The 18,835-nt window shown below is 41.3% G+C and overlaps 3 protein-coding genes across 3 annotated transcripts in view; all 3 read right to left on the reverse strand. All coding sequences in view use genetic code 11, as the record gives it.

Annotated features, from left to right (window-relative positions):
• Window positions 1-5,140, reverse strand: part of EGR_06851 (cAMP-dependent protein kinase catalytic subunit alpha) — a gene marked incomplete at both ends in the record, with an annotated part of 5,687 nt that extends 547 nt beyond the window's left edge. The window contains 2 exons of the mRNA XM_024496100.1: window positions 2,150-2,265; window positions 4,211-5,140. Coding sequence (XP_024349520.1) covers window positions 2,150-2,265; window positions 4,211-5,140 — 1,046 coding nt within the window. The remainder of the gene's footprint in view (window positions 1-2,149; window positions 2,266-4,210) is intronic.
• An 875-nt stretch (window positions 5,141-6,015) lies between these two features.
• Window positions 6,016-14,202, reverse strand: EGR_06852 (Atrial natriuretic peptide receptor; the record flags this gene model as incomplete). Its single annotated transcript, XM_024496101.1, has 22 exons — window positions 6,016-6,159; window positions 6,725-6,898; window positions 7,075-7,166; window positions 7,241-7,339; window positions 7,408-7,560; window positions 7,772-7,862; window positions 7,992-8,128; window positions 8,643-8,736; window positions 8,855-8,971; window positions 9,055-9,201; window positions 9,392-9,474; window positions 9,531-9,632; window positions 9,688-9,809; window positions 9,853-9,996; window positions 10,079-10,165; window positions 10,593-10,692; window positions 11,240-11,386; window positions 11,923-12,021; window positions 13,143-13,372; window positions 13,427-13,565; window positions 13,701-13,844; window positions 14,151-14,202. The coding sequence occupies 22 exons, from the start codon at window positions 14,200-14,202 to the stop codon at window positions 6,016-6,018; spliced, it is 2,697 nt and encodes an 898-aa protein (XP_024349521.1).
• Window positions 14,203-17,023: 2,821 nt separating this feature from the next.
• On the reverse strand, window positions 17,024-18,466 carry EGR_06853 (Actin-like protein 9; the record flags this gene model as incomplete). Its single annotated transcript, XM_024496102.1, has 2 exons — window positions 17,024-17,935; window positions 18,338-18,466. The coding sequence occupies 2 exons, from the start codon at window positions 18,464-18,466 to the stop codon at window positions 17,024-17,026; spliced, it is 1,041 nt and encodes a 346-aa protein (XP_024349522.1).
• Window positions 18,467-18,835: the final 369 nt, after the last annotated feature.

Genomic DNA, 18,835 nt, shown 5'->3' on the forward strand with positions numbered 1-18,835 from the left:
CAACATAAGTATTATATATATATATATGAGCATAGTAGTGTGACGTGGTGAGACTTACCTGAATACGAAAGAAGACACAATACTAGGGCAGAATATGTATATTCAGTACAGAGAAGGCGTTTGGGCTACTGGCATAGCCCGAAGGCCAAACTACCCAGCTTGGTACTAGATGGCAAATTCAAGAGTCAAAAAGTGGTGCCTCACCAATACCTAGGGATGAACAACCATCGTATTACACTAGCATGGCCTTGGGACCAGCCCACCTGGATAACGTACAAAGGCGGAAACCTAACTTGACCCCTTTGCCAAAACCGAAAGTTAGAGAACCAACTTATTACAATACGTTTTTAATGTCATTACAGGAGTTGTGCCACTAATCAATGTTAGCTAAAAATTGGTGGAGGTTCTATGCGGTGCTGCATGCATAAGGAATCACCCACCAACCAGCCACATCAGTCATTGGATTGGCGTGCAACAGAGAAAGCATTTGACCCCGACATCACTGATGCATCTCGGCATTTCTACTGAATTTGGAGTTCCATTCAAAATCCTCAGGACTGACTGTTATTCTAGAAAGAGACCGTTTCGTATTTTCCTCGCTGGTCGTGGGAATACTGGCCTAAAAATAGAGTCATTTATTAAATGTCGCAGTTTAGAATAGTTTAATGCGATTGTTTTGCGACTATTCGTCCTTGTCATCTTTCTGTCCTGCCCCAGCCATCTGTCACTCCATCTATCCATCTGGGTAGTAGAGAGGTGGAGAGGGTGCCTTGTGGCCGCTACACTGGCACCTTTTAATAGGTACCGTAGACGGCTCCGTAATGAAATTTTCTAGATGGTTCACTGCTGTGCCGCTTCATTTGTCAGTAGCATTCCCGCAGATGGGCTTCTTCCGTCATGTTAAGGCATAGTAATCAGCCATGGAAATCGAGACAATCGTCCTTTTGGATGAGCTACATTAGCCATTGCCACTAATGTAGCACCCCGGGTCATCCCTAAAGTCGTAAGAAGTCACAGTAGTAGGACAGAGAATACATTACCAACATGAAGAAGGCTACTAAGCGGAAGTGCAATCTGAGGTGACTTCAGGGCTTGCTTAGTCGAACAACCCACTGTTTCCCACATATCTTAAGTTTGGTGGGTTGCACAAAATTATCCTTATTTTCTGTACAAAAATCGGAAACACGTCTACTTTACTACCTTCCCATTGCTAATTTTCAACTGGCCACTGGCGACTGGGCGGCTGCTGTCAAACACGCAGCCACGCACACACGAGTGTTGTGTGTGTGGCCCTAACAGTTGTCATCGTTAAGGCGCCACGAGACAGAGGGACAGAGGGGCGACAACCACCAATCATTTGCACACATTAACCTTCACATGGTGATCAATTGTAGCCAAAGTTCGAAGTGAGTAGGAGGAGTGGGAGGCTGAAGGGGAGCGCAGATGTTGCCTCCTTTGACTCTAGTCGTGCACGCAAATGGTCGTACCGATGTGCTAATTTGCCTACACTGAAATTTCTTTAAAAATGGAACAGTCGATGCGTTTCAATCTGTCTCAAACGCATTGATCATCACTAGACTAACGTAGTGTCACACCTGAAGAGGCATTATGCGTAAACTATTATGTTTATTTAGAAGTATTAAAGGTGCTGTCTGTAGAATCTCCGATTCCCTTAAGTCCTAGCCATGGAAATCATTGTACCTCTGGAAGCAACACTACCTTGTGACTACACTGCTGAGCTGACAGCTCTAGTAAAGGCAAAACCGCTAACAGCCGAACATCCGAAACACCAGTCACTCATGTCAGCTTTATGAGCCATCACATTCTTCGGAACTCAAAGTCTAAGAGGGCGTTTCTGATTACCCGTTTCAATAATGTTACAGAGTCAAATGGATTATCTGATCAAAAAAATATTTTGCTTATACTGGAGATGTGTCTACTTTTGTGTAATGCGTTAATTCTTGTTTAATACTGGGCGCCATTTAGGGTGGTTTCCCACCGTACCTCCGTGCCGGTAGCCCCAAGTCCTATTGTATGTCGGCAATACATATTCTACCAAAGTATTGTGTCTTCTCTCGCCTTTAAGGAAGTCTCAAGGAGCCACACTAAATAGATGCAAGATTTCCATTTGCCTTTGATAGCGACACACCTCGTCACAGACTTGGATTTGCCATCCTCATTGATGGTGAATTTGATAATTACTTTGTAGAAATCATTGGGTTCCTGTAAGTCAAAATTTATCCCACAATAAAGTTTTTCGTCTGACTAGATTTAAAAAAGTCCATTTCAGCCTAAAAATGATTCTACCTAGCACTGGAAACAGGGCGTTAATGGACTTCAAATAATTCTAAAGCTATTTCGGATTATCCAACCTATTTAAAATAACTGCTTTTTTAATCTTCACAAAATAGCTTTGACTACTACGCAAGTTGTAGACACACCAAAGTTTTTATTTAAGAAGCAAGCCTTAAAAATAATCAGCCGAGAATTTGCATGGCCAAATGTTACTTTACAATCCAATAACCAGTGGCAAAGTAGATCAGAATTTTTTATTATCACTAACCTCGAACGAAAAGAGGTGCTCAGATGAATTCACATTTTGTAAAACGTCAATTTATCTTCACAAAATAGGAAAATAAAATCAGGGAATATGCTTTTCTTTTATCGACGAGCGCATTTGCATGAAACGAGAACTGGCTTCTGCATGCGATACCAATTGCATGTGGTTTCATCCTTGTGGGGAGGGCTTACATACGTCAGCAGCACCACCGTTGTCTCCCCATAACCTACATAGAACATTTCTCGGGGCAGAGAGCATGAAGTGACACCGAGATTGACACATCGCCCCTCCCTAACCCACCGGGGCCCATTTTGCTGCCCGTAGTCGCGCCACGTGTAGAGAATCGGACAGGCACTGAACACTGTAGCTATTAGCCTAGTTTAAAGCTCAGAAATTTCCCTGATGTGTAGGCAGAGAACGCCAATGCGCTCTTTATGTCCCCTGAGGTGACTTCTTTTACCTTTGGGAATGATTAGTTTACCCTGAGGGTAAAAAACTGATTCCTGCGGTTGCGAGATTGCAGGAAGTGCTGGATTAAAGAACCGAGGACCAAAAAGGAAGAGCATTTCTCGTGTGGAGAGAAGGGCGTTAGAAGATACAGCAGGTAATGCCCCAAATTGTAGCAGATACGCCTTAGACAGAGAGGGTGTTACGGTTGCGGCTGCGGAAGAAGCGGTGGGCGATTTTAGGGAGGGTTCAATTAATATCGAAGAGATGTAAAGTTTAGGGTGTAATATGAAAGAGAGAGGCGACAATCAACCAAGATAAAAGGCGTCCAAACTGAATTTGATGACAAATACGGCACATGTAGTCTTTTGACCAATCGGGAGTCACCATCGGCGCCTCTGATGGCCAATCAGCAATGCGCCTTTTTGGGCGGAAAATCCGATTAACCAAATTATAATGAAAGACTTAATATGTGCTGAAAGAACTATTCTGGCTATAATTCCTGACAAAACTGCTGCATTCTAGTGGCATGTTTCGAGGAACGATTTTCCAAACAGTAGGCTACGATGCAAATCTTCAGAGGCAAGTCTTATTTTTTGCAAAGTAGATGCACAGCTCGCTAACTGAAAAAGGGGAGTCACTTGCAAGGAGTGTGAAATTTGACATTTAGTCTATAACTTGTTTTTTGGAATAATATGAATGGAAACGGCTGACTACTTCATCTTCCAACGCTTCAGAAGTCCCACTATATATTCATTTAAGCTGTCGGCTATTAAACAAATTCAATCATGGTTCGAAATAAATTCTACAGTGACAACCTAACCATCTCCCACTTAATCTGCGGGGTTCTCCAATGCCTTTCAACGTGGACAACATTAGACACTTTGGCTTGGGGAGAAGTAGCACCCGTTTATTCAGAATAGAACTTAAAACACTTATGATGCGAAACGGTTATTGTCTCACACATTAAAGACTAAACAAAGTTTTTTATATACTCGAGATTAAGTAAAATAAGGTACAGGTAAATAGAAACTCTCATCTACATCTCAAAAACTTAAAAAAAGTAAAAAGTGGGACCACCATAAATAGGTGTTTTCATCACTAAAATTCCGCAAATTCCGCCTTGAATTTCTCCCTATCGGCAATTTTGAGTTTCTCCTCATCCCACTTCTCAAAGTTGCTCGCATCCCCGGGACTCTTCACCTTCGGCACATACGGTGGTCGCACACTTTGATTAAAAATGGCCATAAAATCGACGTCACTGAAATAAGCGTGTCCCTTGATGTCCATAATGCCATTACGGAGGTTTCCAAAGCGCCTCGAGAGGTCAGTTTGAATGAGATTCTTAATGAGATCTTTCAAATCTGGACTGAATTGGTTGGTAAACTTTATTTTGCCTGAAATGATGTGCTCAAATGTCTTCATCTGCTCCTGGTGCATGAAGGGCGGAAACCCTGTGGTCATTTCATAGAGAAGTACGCCATAAGCCCACCAATCTACTGCGTGGGCATATCCCTTGTTCATGATAATTTCTGGAGCCATGTAGTCCGGGGTTCCACACAGAGTCCACGTACGCTTATCTTTAGGCAAAAGTTTCGCGAATCCAAGATCTGCAACTTTGATAAAGCCCTCACCGGTTATGAGTAAATTCTCAGGTTTTAAATCCCGATAAGTGATGGTAAGGTAGTGAAGATATTCAAAAGCCAACAGCACCTGAGCTGCGTAAAACTTGACCATACCCTCAGGGAAGCGACGCATGTTTCGCAACAGAGCGAACATCTCGCCTCCCACAACAAATTCCATTACTATGTAAAGATAGCTATTATCCTTAAAACTGTAGGCTAATTTGATGATTTGGTTAATATTGCACGCTGCCAGGATGCGTTTCTCCATTATAGCATTGTCAATTTGCCTTGATTTGACCACTTCCAACTTGGAAAGAACCTTCATTGCGTAGTACTTCTCCGTATCTCGATAGCGAACCAGCAAAACCCGACCAAATGCGCCTCGTCCAAGGGTTCGAATACGAGTGAAGTCATCCCAAGTAGCAGTGTTCTTGGGTGGAGAATTGAAGACCTCAAAAAACTCTCGAGATCTCGTTTCGAGGATCTTTTCAAACTCCGCTTGTGCCATGATCTATTCACACGGACTAAGCATCGACAAAATTAGTTTAGCATACTCTGCTTGTCCAGACGGTGTGGTGGAAAAATTTGATGAATACCTTCCACCCTTCAAGCCCTTCGATCAATAGATAGAGGCGCTGGAATGCGCGTGGAATGCCCTGAGGTTGACGTCACGTGACCTTAGAAAAAGCCGACCTCCACGCAATTATGACCAGTAAGAACCTGCTGTCAAACACTATATTTGAAATAGCATCAGTATTATTTTATAACGCATTTTTCCCCCACTTTCACAAACCGTATTTTCGTTATTGATGGGAGAAATTTTCACTTCTATAGTATTTTTCCTCTAATTGCTTGGTTAACTCTCGGTCTTAATAATGGACCACTCAGAAGTTCCACTATTGCACCTCTGATGGGTGACCAGACCTCCAGTCCTTCTGTCGGAGTATTATGCCGTGTCTTCAGGAAAGTCTTGCGGATCTATAGATGCACTAGTCACATCTTAAAATGAATCCTTTCTTGACATTATAGAATAGCTATGTTGCATTTGTTCCACGATGGATTTTGCATTCGCTGATTAACACAATTTGTTACTTCGCTGCAGTATATGTCACCCTTCACTTACGACCAAAGCCCACCCTAAGGTACATACGAAAAACCGATTTGAAGCCTCGTATAAGAAGGGAAGAAAATAGACTCAGCAATTATTTAGGCATGGTGAACCAAGTCTTTACATACAATTATCACTAATCTGATGAAAATTATCTCAATCTGAGTGGCTAAAGTTTATTGTGTTGATTTAAATGGGTCTGGGTTTAGTGCTCTGTGAAGGTGCAAATGCAAAATCTCACGGCGTCTACAAAGTAAACGCTGACAGGTTTGGTTTCACAGGTGGGGGACTGGAGGAGGCGCCAGGGAAGCTTTCACCTTCTTGTCAAGACTGTCTATCAGTGGTGCTCCCGGTTTTGTACTCCTAATCTTCTGGTCCACCATCAACTCCGACTCAATTATTTCAATCGCTGGATTGCCCTAAGATAAAATTATTGAGTGAATAAAATTTTACATTGATAAAGAAGTTAATTAAGGCAGAAAATTCCTGCGGGTGCAAATTCGAAATCTCTGCTTGATAAATCCAAATTTTTATTTAGTTAGAGAAGTGTTACGATTTTTTGTTCAACGATTGCTTAAGGTCAGTTGGGGTGAGGTCATGTTGCCATATTTTAAAAAGTCAAACAACCCTGTTAAGTGAAACGTCGACCGTTTATTTACCAATTGGGTAGCCACCGAAGGATTTAGGTTTAACTTATGCAAGATTTGAATGTTGAGTTACTAAATATATGAAAAAAGTTATATAAAATAGAAAGAAGGAAGCAGATAGGAAGTGAGTCTTAGGAGGTGCAATCGTAAGGCTGTCTTATCCTGAATTAAGCTATTTGTCCTACCATGTGAAAATTCAATGCTAAAAATGAAAAGGTAAAATAACAATGACTTCTCTTCCCGTCAAATGCCATCGATGCAAGACTATCACTTGATGAAGTGATTCAGGCTGCTGAAGTTCACACGGGAAAATACCCGACCCGAAGAAAGTAACTACCTTAGTGGGGGACTGCACGGCTGAAGTGCAGGCTTTGGGCGGTGTGCGAGAGGGTCGTCTGGGTGTTGGAACTTTCGTTTTTTTTGTACGTCGGATGGGTATCGGACAGCAGTCGGGCGGTATCGGTGGCCGAGTTCGACCTGTCACCCACCATGTGCGCATTGTTCCCTTACCCTTTTGGTTAAGAAATGGAAAGGCAATAAACAATCAACCTTCAATAGATAATAATGGCAGTAAAATTTTGTAGGTTACAGATACGAAACCGTAATATTTAAGTAAGATATATTTACAGCATCAAAAACAACTTCTTATTGCTGCTATCAGGAGCATTCCCACTAAAAAGCCCTTACCTTGACCTCAATTGTTCCCCTTTCCTCGAAGTGAAAGCCACCAAGTGTACTTAGTATGTCATGTGTGGCATCACTGCAATGAATTTTGTACGCTAAAAGTAATAAAAGGCAACATTTGCGATTTGCATTACAATATTTGCAGGAATTTGAAAGGACTTATACAAACCCTCTCCGTTGCTCTCCATCCGACTTGCTGTGTTGACAGTGTCCCCAAACAAGCAGTACCGCGGCATTTTCAAGCCAACAACACCCGCACAAACAGGTCCTGCCAAAAAAATGTGACAATTTTTAATCAAAAAAAGTAAAAAGTCTGTTTTTTGCTTCAGACATTACCTGAATGTAAGCCGACTCGAATTTTAAGTGGTTCATTTGGCATATGGGGGATGATAAAGGAGTGCGAGACCTCGACCAAATCCAGTGCCATATCCGTTATAGACACTGCATGCCGTTGACCATTCCTTCTCGGAACTCCGGAGGCTACCATGTCTAAAACAAATGCAAGTTCATGCTTACTTCCACACATCTAGCTCTTCTATGGCACACTTGGTATGTTATTTGGCATGGTATGGGGTTACCGCTCTGATAAATCTTTAAATACGAAGCCAAAATTTTAGCTCAACGTCTGTATATATTATTTTGGAATCTACAGTCAAACTACTTTTAAAGCTAAATTTGAAAACCCAATATGGGAGCTTACAAGCGTCTCCGATGGTCTCCACTTTGTAGACGTCATATCGGTCAATGATTTGGTCAAACTCGCTGTAGAGTTTGTTAAGCAGTGCAACAACCTTTTAAAAAAAGGTGAAGGCAAAAGCAGGCCTCTATAAAATCTCGAAAATAAAGATCGTACTTCTTTAGAAAAGCATAGAATGTGGGAAATTGGCTAATGGACACTGGTTTTAGTATAGGAGGACTACCTGAAAGGGCGTTGAATCCGAGGAGATGTTGGTAAAGCCAACAATGTCGCTAAAGTATATGGTACAGGAGGAGTAGGCCTCGGCTGGAACCGCCTGCCCACTGCGCAGTTGATTTGCGATTGTCTTTGGAAGCATACCTTAAATGCAATGTAATGTAAGTAGAAATCAGAATCTTGTTCAGTAAACTGACTTGGCAATATATAATACAGTCTACCAAAAGAATAGGGCAATTCATATGGTATTTCACAAATTTCAGTGTTGCAAACAAAAGGTACTACTACGTTTTTATGCTCTTTAATATAAATATATAATGATTCGGGCCAACTACTCATTACTTAAACAGTAGTATTTCATCCCGAATTTTGCACTTGGGAGTTATTAGAGATTCTGAATCTCGAAGATGCCTTTAGCCGAAGTGTAACAGTTGATTAATGTTATTTGATGTAGTCCCTTTAAAATTGGGTACAAAAATTCTCATACTTGCACTGCCATCATATCTCTGCATATATTCAAGTTTACAACAATGTCAACATTGAAATCTTCGCCCAAAGTCTTGCTCACCTCTTTGTTAAGGTAACATCATAAGTTATTTCCACAAATGATATTTAGTAAGGCAATCCTAAAGAGGATAAAAGTAGCATTTCAACCTACTGTGCAGCAATTCGTCTGTGCGTTGTTTCTCTGCGATGAGGTCTTGTGTCCTTTCACTGACAATGCTTTCAAGATGTGCCGAATATTTTTCCATCTGATAAAGTATGAACAAAAATGCACAATTTTGGTTACAACAATTGCGTATTATTCTGGCCATAGGGTCAGACATAATTTTTTGCCATATTTTAAGTGGTTTCCTTAAGCAAACCTACAAGACTGAGAATAATGTCAATTGGGTTTTTCCTTCTTGGGTTGATAAGGTCCATCTTTGCTCTGATGACGTCAAAAGCGGGTCTAACATCAACTGGACTCCAGCACAATCTGATAAGCTACAAAAATACAGTGTAAAGAGTCCGCCGTTATGCACGTATGTATTTCAGCCTTTCAAGGAGCATGTGGTCGGGTAGCTTACGTTAATGTATTCAGTCATATTTGGGGTGCTGTCATCAGCGCAACCTTCAAATGCATCCACATTTGGTAGAGGGTAGTCCCACCATTGGACCATCAGTTCCTGTCTTTCGCCTTCTGTCAGGTCAGGCGCGTTGAAATCTTCTGGGTCCTAGAGGCGTTAGATTTGAATCACTCACTGAGTGGCCAAATCAAATAAACCAAATCAGACTTAAAGTCTGATATTGATATTAAACTAGGGGAAAACCAGCAAACTAATCAAGGGACTGGTGCTTTTATTTCATATGGTGCAATGATGAATGCTGAGGTAGTGGCATATGAAAGTGAGATAAGAAACTCACTTCACGGGACTGGGCTACCTCACACATAATCGTTCCATAGCTGAACGAGTCCATGTGAATATTCGGCGGAGCAGGTGCATTACCTAAGTGGCGATGAATAAATGGTGGCAAAAACGCAAATGGCCTCAGAGGGACTTACCCCGATACTCCGGTGCAATAAATGCCCAATTTCTGGGATCCTCTAGAAAGGTTTCCAGCTTTTCCTCCGGTTTGTTATAGCGGATGGATTCCAGCCCAAAATCTGCAAATAACAGTAGAAGTATAAAGTGCTCGCATGGCAAATAAAATCTGCTTACCAGTGATCTTGCAAGTCAAACGGTCATCGACAACGCAGTTTTGTGAATTCAGACGTCCATGAATGAAGCCATGAGCATGAAGAAATTCAACGCCGCAGATGATATCTTGAATCAAAGAGAGTCTGATATGAATTTGCGTAAAAAAATGCAGAGCAAAGTGCTTACTTGAAGGCCCAACTGGAAGGCATCACCTCGTTGTGACACACATCCCGAAGACTTCGTTTTGGGCAATATTCCATGTAGATTGCAAGTTCAGGAGGTTCCAGACAAATTCCAACTAGTTGACACAAATTCCTATGACTCAGTTGCCTAAATGATAGGAAGAGGTAAGTAAAGGAAATGAAGAAGTTATTCAAACGAGAATGCAATGGAATTAAAAGTCGCAACTCACCGCATTGCCTTGATCTCCTTTCTAATGTTCTTTGTCAGAAGAAATTGTTCACGCTCAACGTATTTTACGGAGACAAGCGTATCCCCACTAGGTGATTAGGTAAGAATTAGCTAGATATTCTGTCCACGGGTTCAGTTACCAAGGTAATGGATTACATGCTCTAAAAATAAGATTGTTCATTACTGGTTTGTATAACATTAATTGGTTATTAAACAATCAGTTTTGGTAAAGGGGCCACTTAGGGGTTCCACCATTAGGCCCTTGCCGAGCAGCCTGACTTTTGGGCTACGTCTGTAGCCCTTAAGCGCTTTGGTAAGTCGACAATGCATATTCTGCCCGGGTTTTATGTCTTCCTTCGTCTCAGGGTGCGATAGGTTTCTTCGAAATTCCGCTTTACAATTAAAAGTGACTTGTGCATTGTAAAGAGAGAAAAAAGAAACTAAAAATTTGCAAACCCATTGAGGACATGTTTTTGCTTTCTAGTATAGACAACAGAAAAGGTAATGAAACTCACATTTTGCCATAGATAAAAGGTTTTCCCTCTTCTTCCTCGTCGGAATTATCTCCACTTTCTTCAAGAATTGCATGGGAGGTCTTCTGGTTGTTGTTTTCAACTAAAATATTCAAAAACAAAGTATTTGCCATTTTTGGGAAAAAATAATAAAGTGATGTGAGTGTATCTTTACTTATTGTGACGTTTTCACGGAGAATAATCCAAGAGTTGTCCCACAGAGCTAGTCGACTCCGTCGAAAGAAGAACTGGAAAAGAAAGTGCCCTCAGAGCATATTTTACAGTGTTTTGACGCAAATTCTACTATTCTCGATTTTGTCCCTACCAAAATACTCACTAAATACTTTCCTTTGATAAAAATTGAACGAATTTAATTGCTCAACTCTTTTGATTTCGCGGTACCTGAGGCTCCGCGTTCGTACTTCTTCTAAACGGCATGGACCCCAGACCTACTGTAAGTTGGCAACATATTTCCCATCATCTTATTACAAATTTTCTTTACCGCCAAGCCACAACTATCATATATCAAATGGAGTTACATAATCTATGCCGTCCAATAAGAGTTTGCTACTGCTAAACAAACGACTTTCTTAACATTACATATGTACACCTTAGGGACTCATTTAAAGAACACGTAGATCATACCAAACCAATAGCTCCAGTGCCCATGATGATTAGAAAGACCACTGCAATGATTGCACCACCGACTCGGGCTTCAAGACTGCAGGCGCCACAGTCTTTCGGGCAGGTAACACACGTCTCGTTCTGACTTGGATCGCATGCTCCATCACCACAAACTGTCAGCATTGAAATCACAATACTGAAGTAGTTTTAAGCCGAATTTATTTGAATTACATTATTGTCATAAGCTAATAGTTTGTTTAACTCTCGATTTTGGTAGCGGGCCACTGAGAGGGTCCATGATTGCACATCCTCCGGGTGACCTAGCCTCCGCACCATGCCACCAGCCTAAAGCTCTACCGTATGTTTAAAACACGTATTCGGTCCGGATATTATGATTCTTTCGTAGTCAGAGAAGTCTTGAGGAGTTGAAATTAGATAGTTGGGTGACTAAGAAGATATTTTTTTTAGTGGCAAATGTTACATGATAAATCCGCAGTGCTATTCTTTGTAGTTCAAAAGAAATCTTTTGCATACTAAGCTAATTGGTATGTTCTTTGATTAGAGGAATAAGCTAACGCCTTTTCTTGTTCGAAGAAGGACAAATTGGAGGAATGGATTAGGAGTTGTTACCTTGACTAATGACAGCTTAAAGTACATGAGCTCGAAAATATTCGCAAGTGTCATGGCACATTTCAACAGATGTACTCACCTGCCCGTAAAACGGAAAATAATGTTGTATTGGTAGATATCTTCAGCAGTCCAATGAAGAATGTCACCAAAATTACTGTATTCCCAGGCAAAATTAATTCTAACAAAGTAAAATGGGTAATAGTTTCGGATGACAATAAAGTCTTTTCAAAAATAAAATCTTTTAGCAATATTGTAATGCTGAGAAGCTCCGCAATTTTACGGTTTTTCGACGGTCTGTGCTCAAACCGTGCCACTGGACACCAGGTCCTTCAGTAGGTCGACAATACATATATTCTCCCAAGGTAATGTGTTTTCTTTCGTCTTAAGGGAAATCTCAAAACGCTACAATGGTTACAGCGGAAGGCAAGCCCTATCTTAAAGGACAACTATCCCGCTTTTTACTTCTGGGAATGATACTTTGTGCATATGCTATTGATAGGAATAATCAGTGACTAGTTCAAACGAAAGGGCTAAAAATGATGTTTACATTTAGCATCTATCCAAATTTCGTAATACAGGGGAATGCTATTTACAGTGGAAGCGGCACCGGCCCTGGCCAAGAACCATCCAAAAAGTTCGTTATGAGGTCATCTACCTACCCATATGAAGCATTCAATGAAGTGAATACTCGATGCTTTCTCCACGCTACCACTAGCTGGATAAAATCCAGATAGACTAGAAGTTAACGGACAGCACTGAATTGAGAACGGAGTGGTAAGGAGGAATTAGCGCGTAACCCTTGCCCCACGGAACCATTGTTAAAGTTCGGTCTTTTATACGCGACTCCGCTTTTGGGCCAGTGCTCTAATGACGAGCTATGGACACTCGCGATGGTCAGCACGTTTCCACTTCCCCCCAACCCACTTCCTATACAGGGCCAAACTCCAGATCTGGTGTAATTGTCAAGAGGGATCATTGAGGTTGCGGTCAAGTATCTTCTCAGTTATGCACAAATTTGATGACTAGAGAGGATACGACGCTCAAAATATGATAGTGGTCATGCGACTTGTTAATTGTCTGTTTCACTCCATTGTGGTAACGGACTACTGAGGAGCTCCGCCACTGTACCTCCACGGGGCAGCCTAGCCCCTTTACCATGACAGTAGCCCCGAGCTGTTCTGCAATTTGACAATACTTATTGCACTGAAGGATTGTGTCTCTTTTTGCCTTCAGGCACGTTCAGGGTCGCTTCAGTATGATTAGCATAATTACAAATCTTAATGTTGTCAAACAGAAAACCTGGTATGGTAGCATTCCACAGAGATCGAGATGCCAGTCCAAATTGCGGCCTATTGTGGCCGACAATAACGCCGTCAGTTGGAAGCCAGGGCCCACAGAATGTTCTATTTGTGAAGTTCTTGGAAACCGGACAGGTGTTGACTGTGAAACGCCAGATGCAACAAGTTTCCGGAGCAGGAGCCTCTGAACATGGTCCATTTTCGCAGAATCTTCGAGCTGCCTCCGCCGTCCTTTGTTAACAAATTAGTAAGATAGTTGTTTAATGAAGTTTTAAATAGACTTACTGTATTCGGTTGGGAAAGTATTTCTTTTCGATTGCCCAAGTGTAGAATTCCATGGTGAGATTAAATGCAGCGGTTATTTCGATGGGAATGTCGGCAAAAGTGGCATTATCTGGCAGCTTTAGCAATCTAGCAGTGACACCTATAAAAGGGAAGGGCATCACGTGGGTCAAAAATTACTTTTATTTTGTACATGGTTACGCGTAATTCACACTTTTACATAGCGTTAGCAGCTGCTTATAAGACCGATTTTAAGATGAGGATATTCCATTGATACCTGGACATTCCAACTCCGAGTTTGTAAGTGAATCTGCTTCGACTTTCCAGCAATGATGCACATCTTGTTGTTGTAGTTCAACCGGAGCCAAAAGTATTAATATCACTGTTACCAAGGCCAAAATCATAGAGCTCAACTTGAGTGCTGCTGAAATAAAATAAGTAGCGTTTTGAAAGTTATTACAATGGCAGGAGTGATTGTCAATTAACAGTTAGTCATCAAAGTTTCATGCAAGAAAAATAATATTAGAGCAATCTACTAAGAACAACATAGTTTTTCATTTTGCCCTATTTCTGGAGTTTCATGTCTGAATGTGAGCTAAAAATAAAGTCGAAAAATATCCTTAGAAAATTACAAATAATAAGTTTAAAACAGCCGGAAAATGATGAAAAAGTTATAGTTAACACCATACAGTTATAAGTTTGATTGTCATATCTTTTAAGGGCTTACAAAACTTGATTGTGGGCCTTAGAATGCACAGCATCGAGATTCGCCATTCCATCTCCACTCTGATTGTGTTCTCTACTCGTTCCCTCTAATTGTCGATTGCTCACATCACAAACTGTCCAGCAAACCCTATGTAATTAGAGGCACTCTGCTTTATGAATACAAGGTAACTTAGCCCCAGAAATGCAGCAGCATCTCCTCAATTTCGTATAGCATGTAGAGGAAGTGAGAGGCCACGGCGTGCTACATAGGAATGGTCTGAAACTTAATTCTCATAACGAATTACTCAAATTGCATCACAAAGATATAAAATGGGTGACCTCTGTCCTTGATAATGCAAATTATCTATCGTCATTGACGTTGCCAATTCCAGATTGTACCACAAACTTTTAGCCATTTTTAATATGAGTGTCGAGTCTGTTGGGCTACACCATTGTCAATTGGCAAGGCCGTGGAGACCAAGCAAATGTGTCTCACATTCGTTGAGAGGCAGCGATTACCCTCAGTAATCAGCAATTTGGTAGCTGCTCAATTAGTCTCACACAGACGTGTCTTTGCGACTGTAATTCCTTCCAACCAACTGGTAGTGGGAAATACTTTCTCTACTCCAACATGCGTCAGGTGAACGAGTACGTCACTCAGCTAGTCTCGAATGATGCCCCCACTACGTCTCACTCTGAGGCAAGCACTTCTTCATTTCCATATGTCTGTGTATAACTTATGTGGAGACCTCCAAAGTAACCGCTCGTCATGAGCCCCTTGCTGGAAGTATAAAAACGACAACTCTTGATTTTGGTAAAGGACCACTGAGGGTCTCGACTATTGTACCTCCGCCCTGCGGCCTGGCCTCCAAGCCACGCCGGTAGTCCCAAGCCCTTCTCCATGTCGGGGCACCCTAAATGGAAGTTGGAACGCCTTTTTGTTGCACACCATGAATACTGATTTAGAATGCTTTTACAGAACTAAACTGCTGTGCATCGTAAAGTTCATTTTGTCATTGTGAAGTTCCGTGTTTCCCTAATGAACGAATGTACCGTCGGTAGGGAGTAGGAAAGAAGGAAGACAGGTTCTAAAACTGCTGTTTTATTTAAACCATAAACAAGAACTCTTCTATATTTAAACTACTTCCACTAATTAACATTGAACAAACTTTTAATCAAGCATGATATTCCCACTTGACCTAATTTAGTACTAGTAACATTTTATTTTCTTAAAATCAAGCATAATAGACTTTTAGAAACTACAATTGTGAAAAGCGGTTAATGATGTAAGTGGAATTTAGATTTAATGGTAATCATCTTAACTTGAGCGTTTGAAAAATGAATACGAAAAAGACACTGGGAACTCACAACTCGGAAGGAGGTACTCGAGCCTGCGCTTTAATGCAAGTGGGGTTGGAAGAATGCGTATCTGAAGTAGGGATAATTACATCCCCTAGGTATACTAGTATAGGGTTGTTAATCTTACAAACGGAACCGCCCATAACCACTAAAATCTAACAAATCGGATTGAGACTGGGTAGTTCGTGGTGGCAGTGGGGCGTATCACTTACACCCACACACAAACATGAGAGCGAATGCAAACCCGATGTTAAGGAGAGATGGAGAGGGAGAGAGAAAGACTTAATTGCTCTTGTCTACCAAATAGCATTCGACTTTCCTGGCGTCAGGGATATCCCTTTACCCCTGTAACCAGGGCATGTGCTTTCGCTCTACGGCACGTCCTTCAGACCATGATAAGTGAACTCTCTTTTATACGCAAATAATGCCTTTCCTTGTCCCTGCACCACCTTGGTTGTTTGCCCAAGTAATCGTTTCGGCTAAGCGGCACTGAAGGGCATGCCATCGTGTTTCCATCCGCAGACCTTCCGTATGTCGGTAGTACATATTCTGCCCCAGTACGATGCCATCTTTCGCCTTAGAGCGGTAGCCCTTGGCGTGCTACATTAAAATGCCTTACTTAGACTTAAACAAAAATAAGGACAGAGCAATTGTGGAGGTTTTTAGCTATCATTAGCAGCAAATGAGGAGTTGAAAAGAATAAATAAACCAAACAATATTCTGTGGTTATCAATTGATATTGCATTAGCACACAATTTCGTGTTGAAGTAATTTAATTTTCTTAAAGTTTTTTGTATCACCTGATGTATATAGCGTTTTGGTTGTACTAATATTGCAATAGTTGAACTTTCGAGATGTCACACCTCAGAATGGCGTCATCCCATTGTCGCCAGATCACTTTGCTAAAGGTAAGGTACTTGAGAAAAATTGTTTTGTGATAATACAGTGTAAAAGCAGTCGCACAGTTCTGAGTTTGAACCTTTGCCGTAATTGCTCCCCCTTCTCGTAGGCTTAGCTGTTCTCGCATACACTTTACCTCCATAGTTTTTATTCTGGCTGGTAAAACTTGGACGTTGATATTCCTTTTTATTTACCTAAAAATCGTACTTCACCTGTCGCTGCATTTGGTATTTTGCCACTTACCTGTGATTACTGGGTGGTTTGGAACTGAACTTCTAAAATTCACTTGTGTAGGGAAAAGAAGTCCACCTTGTCGCCTCAATTTAAGCTGTCGATTTTTGCAATCCTTTCTTAACTACTTATTAAATAATAAGTAGATCACCACAGGGCATATTTTATAATAATTAAATTTGCTGTGTCAGAATGCTGTACAACTTGTAATTGAAAATGCAGAAAGCAAGTAATTTAAGCTAGAAAATCGTTTAATAATTTTATATTTTGAACAATATTTAAAATGCCTTTCGCAAAAATTATCTTGATTAAGTATGCGAAATTCCATACAGTGATTATGTCACCACTGGCGCAACCAGAAAGAAATAGGAATAAAAACAAAATGTTTTACTTTTTTATAGCAAGTTACAACCACTTCTTTTGCACAATATCCTCCCCATATTCCTTCCAGCGCTCCCTGGTAATAACCATTGAGGAAAAAGTTGGCATGGAGGCAAATATCTGTCCACCACGCCAAACTCCAAGGTCTTTAGCCAAATGACTTTGCACATTGCAGTTGGGCAATGCTGCCTTCAATCGCTGTTCCAGTCCCTTGAACTTCGAATTACCACCCGAGAGAATGACGTTCGTTAGAAGTGCATTCGATTTCTCGTTAGGCAATTGACTGGCTGCTTCTAAAACCGCAGTTTCCATTGAAGGCACCTTTGTATAGCCATTCAGTCCTGGACTAAAGATCAATTCTGGTGCCAATTTCAGTTCATTTCCCAACTTTAAGAGCTGCCCATCAGGCATCTGACAAGATTGAGCATTCTTCGAACTCTTCTTGGAAGGCGAGGACGAAAGTGGTTTCGACGCTACACTGCAAAAATGCGATTTGATGTAGTCAATTTCGGCAGGTGTGGAATCATTCAGTTTTACACCGGCCAGCTGTTTCAAATATGTGTCAATATTACGTCCTCCAAGGGAGTAAATGATTTCTGAAGAACGTTCTGGATAGAGGTCGAAGAGGCCATAGACACTGCTGTAACTGTAGCCGGAGTCGACAACCAGACAGGTGGGTTTTCCGGAAGAAAACCCACTAAGAAGAGGCTGAGAAGCGAAAAAGATGGATTTTACGCCAGTGTGCTCAAGCAACACTTCAGCTAGTTGGTTTCGGTAAGCTGGAGTGAATGCCAAAGGCAGAGCCAAGCAGAGACTGACGCTGTGTGGATCACAATGAAGAAATCGGAGTGCATGGTTTACATAGCGCTCAAAGTATTTTAGAGAGAGCTCCGTGCTGTCGAAGCGTTTTATTCGACCATCTTCCTCCACTGCGGTCTACAATGCGTGGGTAACGAGATGCGGTAAGTGGCAGTATAACTCCTTTCAAGTACTTGAAAATGTACCTAGTGGGTACTCCACAAGCTGCGGCACATCATCAGGTATTTAATTGTGATGCATTGAGAGGATGTCAAAATGATAAATTCATTTAGATGAACGATTTATGGTTTTATTAATTCAGATTAATTGTGTCAAGATTTTTAACAACCAGTTCTAATTTTCGGAAGCATTTATGCCAATTCTGACTGATTCTAAACCATGATCTTAAGTAACCTAAAATGTCTTCAGCATTTGAAAGTTCCACCTCTTGTAAAAGGGTGTTCTTCCCTCTATCAACGTAATTTGGCCTTAGAAATGCATTTACTCATCATTTAGGCGACTAAATCTGGTAGAACTTACACCGTTAAGCATGGATGTCTCAGTTAGGAAGGAGGATTTGGGTTTATCCAAGTTAGCAAATCCCACGCGCCATCGGTAGGTTCCAGGGTCAATAACAATCGGCGCAGTTGGGATCAACAGTTCCCGCATTCTTTCCTGCCTGAAATTGAAATAATGTCATTGTGAAATCCGTAGATGCCATAAGTGTTATGCGTGGTGCCATCATCTCAGAAACGCACTACCTGATTGGCTGTCTGTGTAGATCCAATCTTCACACCTGCTCTGCCATCGAGAGAGGGTAGAAATTTTACCATCTAAAATAAAGATATTAAGGTGGTCTTTTTAATTCCAAGTTGAAGAAGGCTTTAAATATCTTGGCCAAGATTAGCCCGTTTATGGGGGTCGATAAAGAGCAAAGGGTGACCTTGAATGTCTCAATTAACCAATGGCAGTTAACCAGGAGGGTAGCCTGATTAACTAGTGAGTCGGCATCCAATTGTGCAAAACGTGGTAGACGTC

This window comes from Echinococcus granulosus, assembly GCF_000524195.1.
Source record: "Echinococcus granulosus chromosome Unknown EG_S00064, whole genome shotgun sequence".
Lineage (NCBI taxonomy): Eukaryota > Metazoa > Platyhelminthes > Cestoda > Cyclophyllidea > Taeniidae > Echinococcus > Echinococcus granulosus.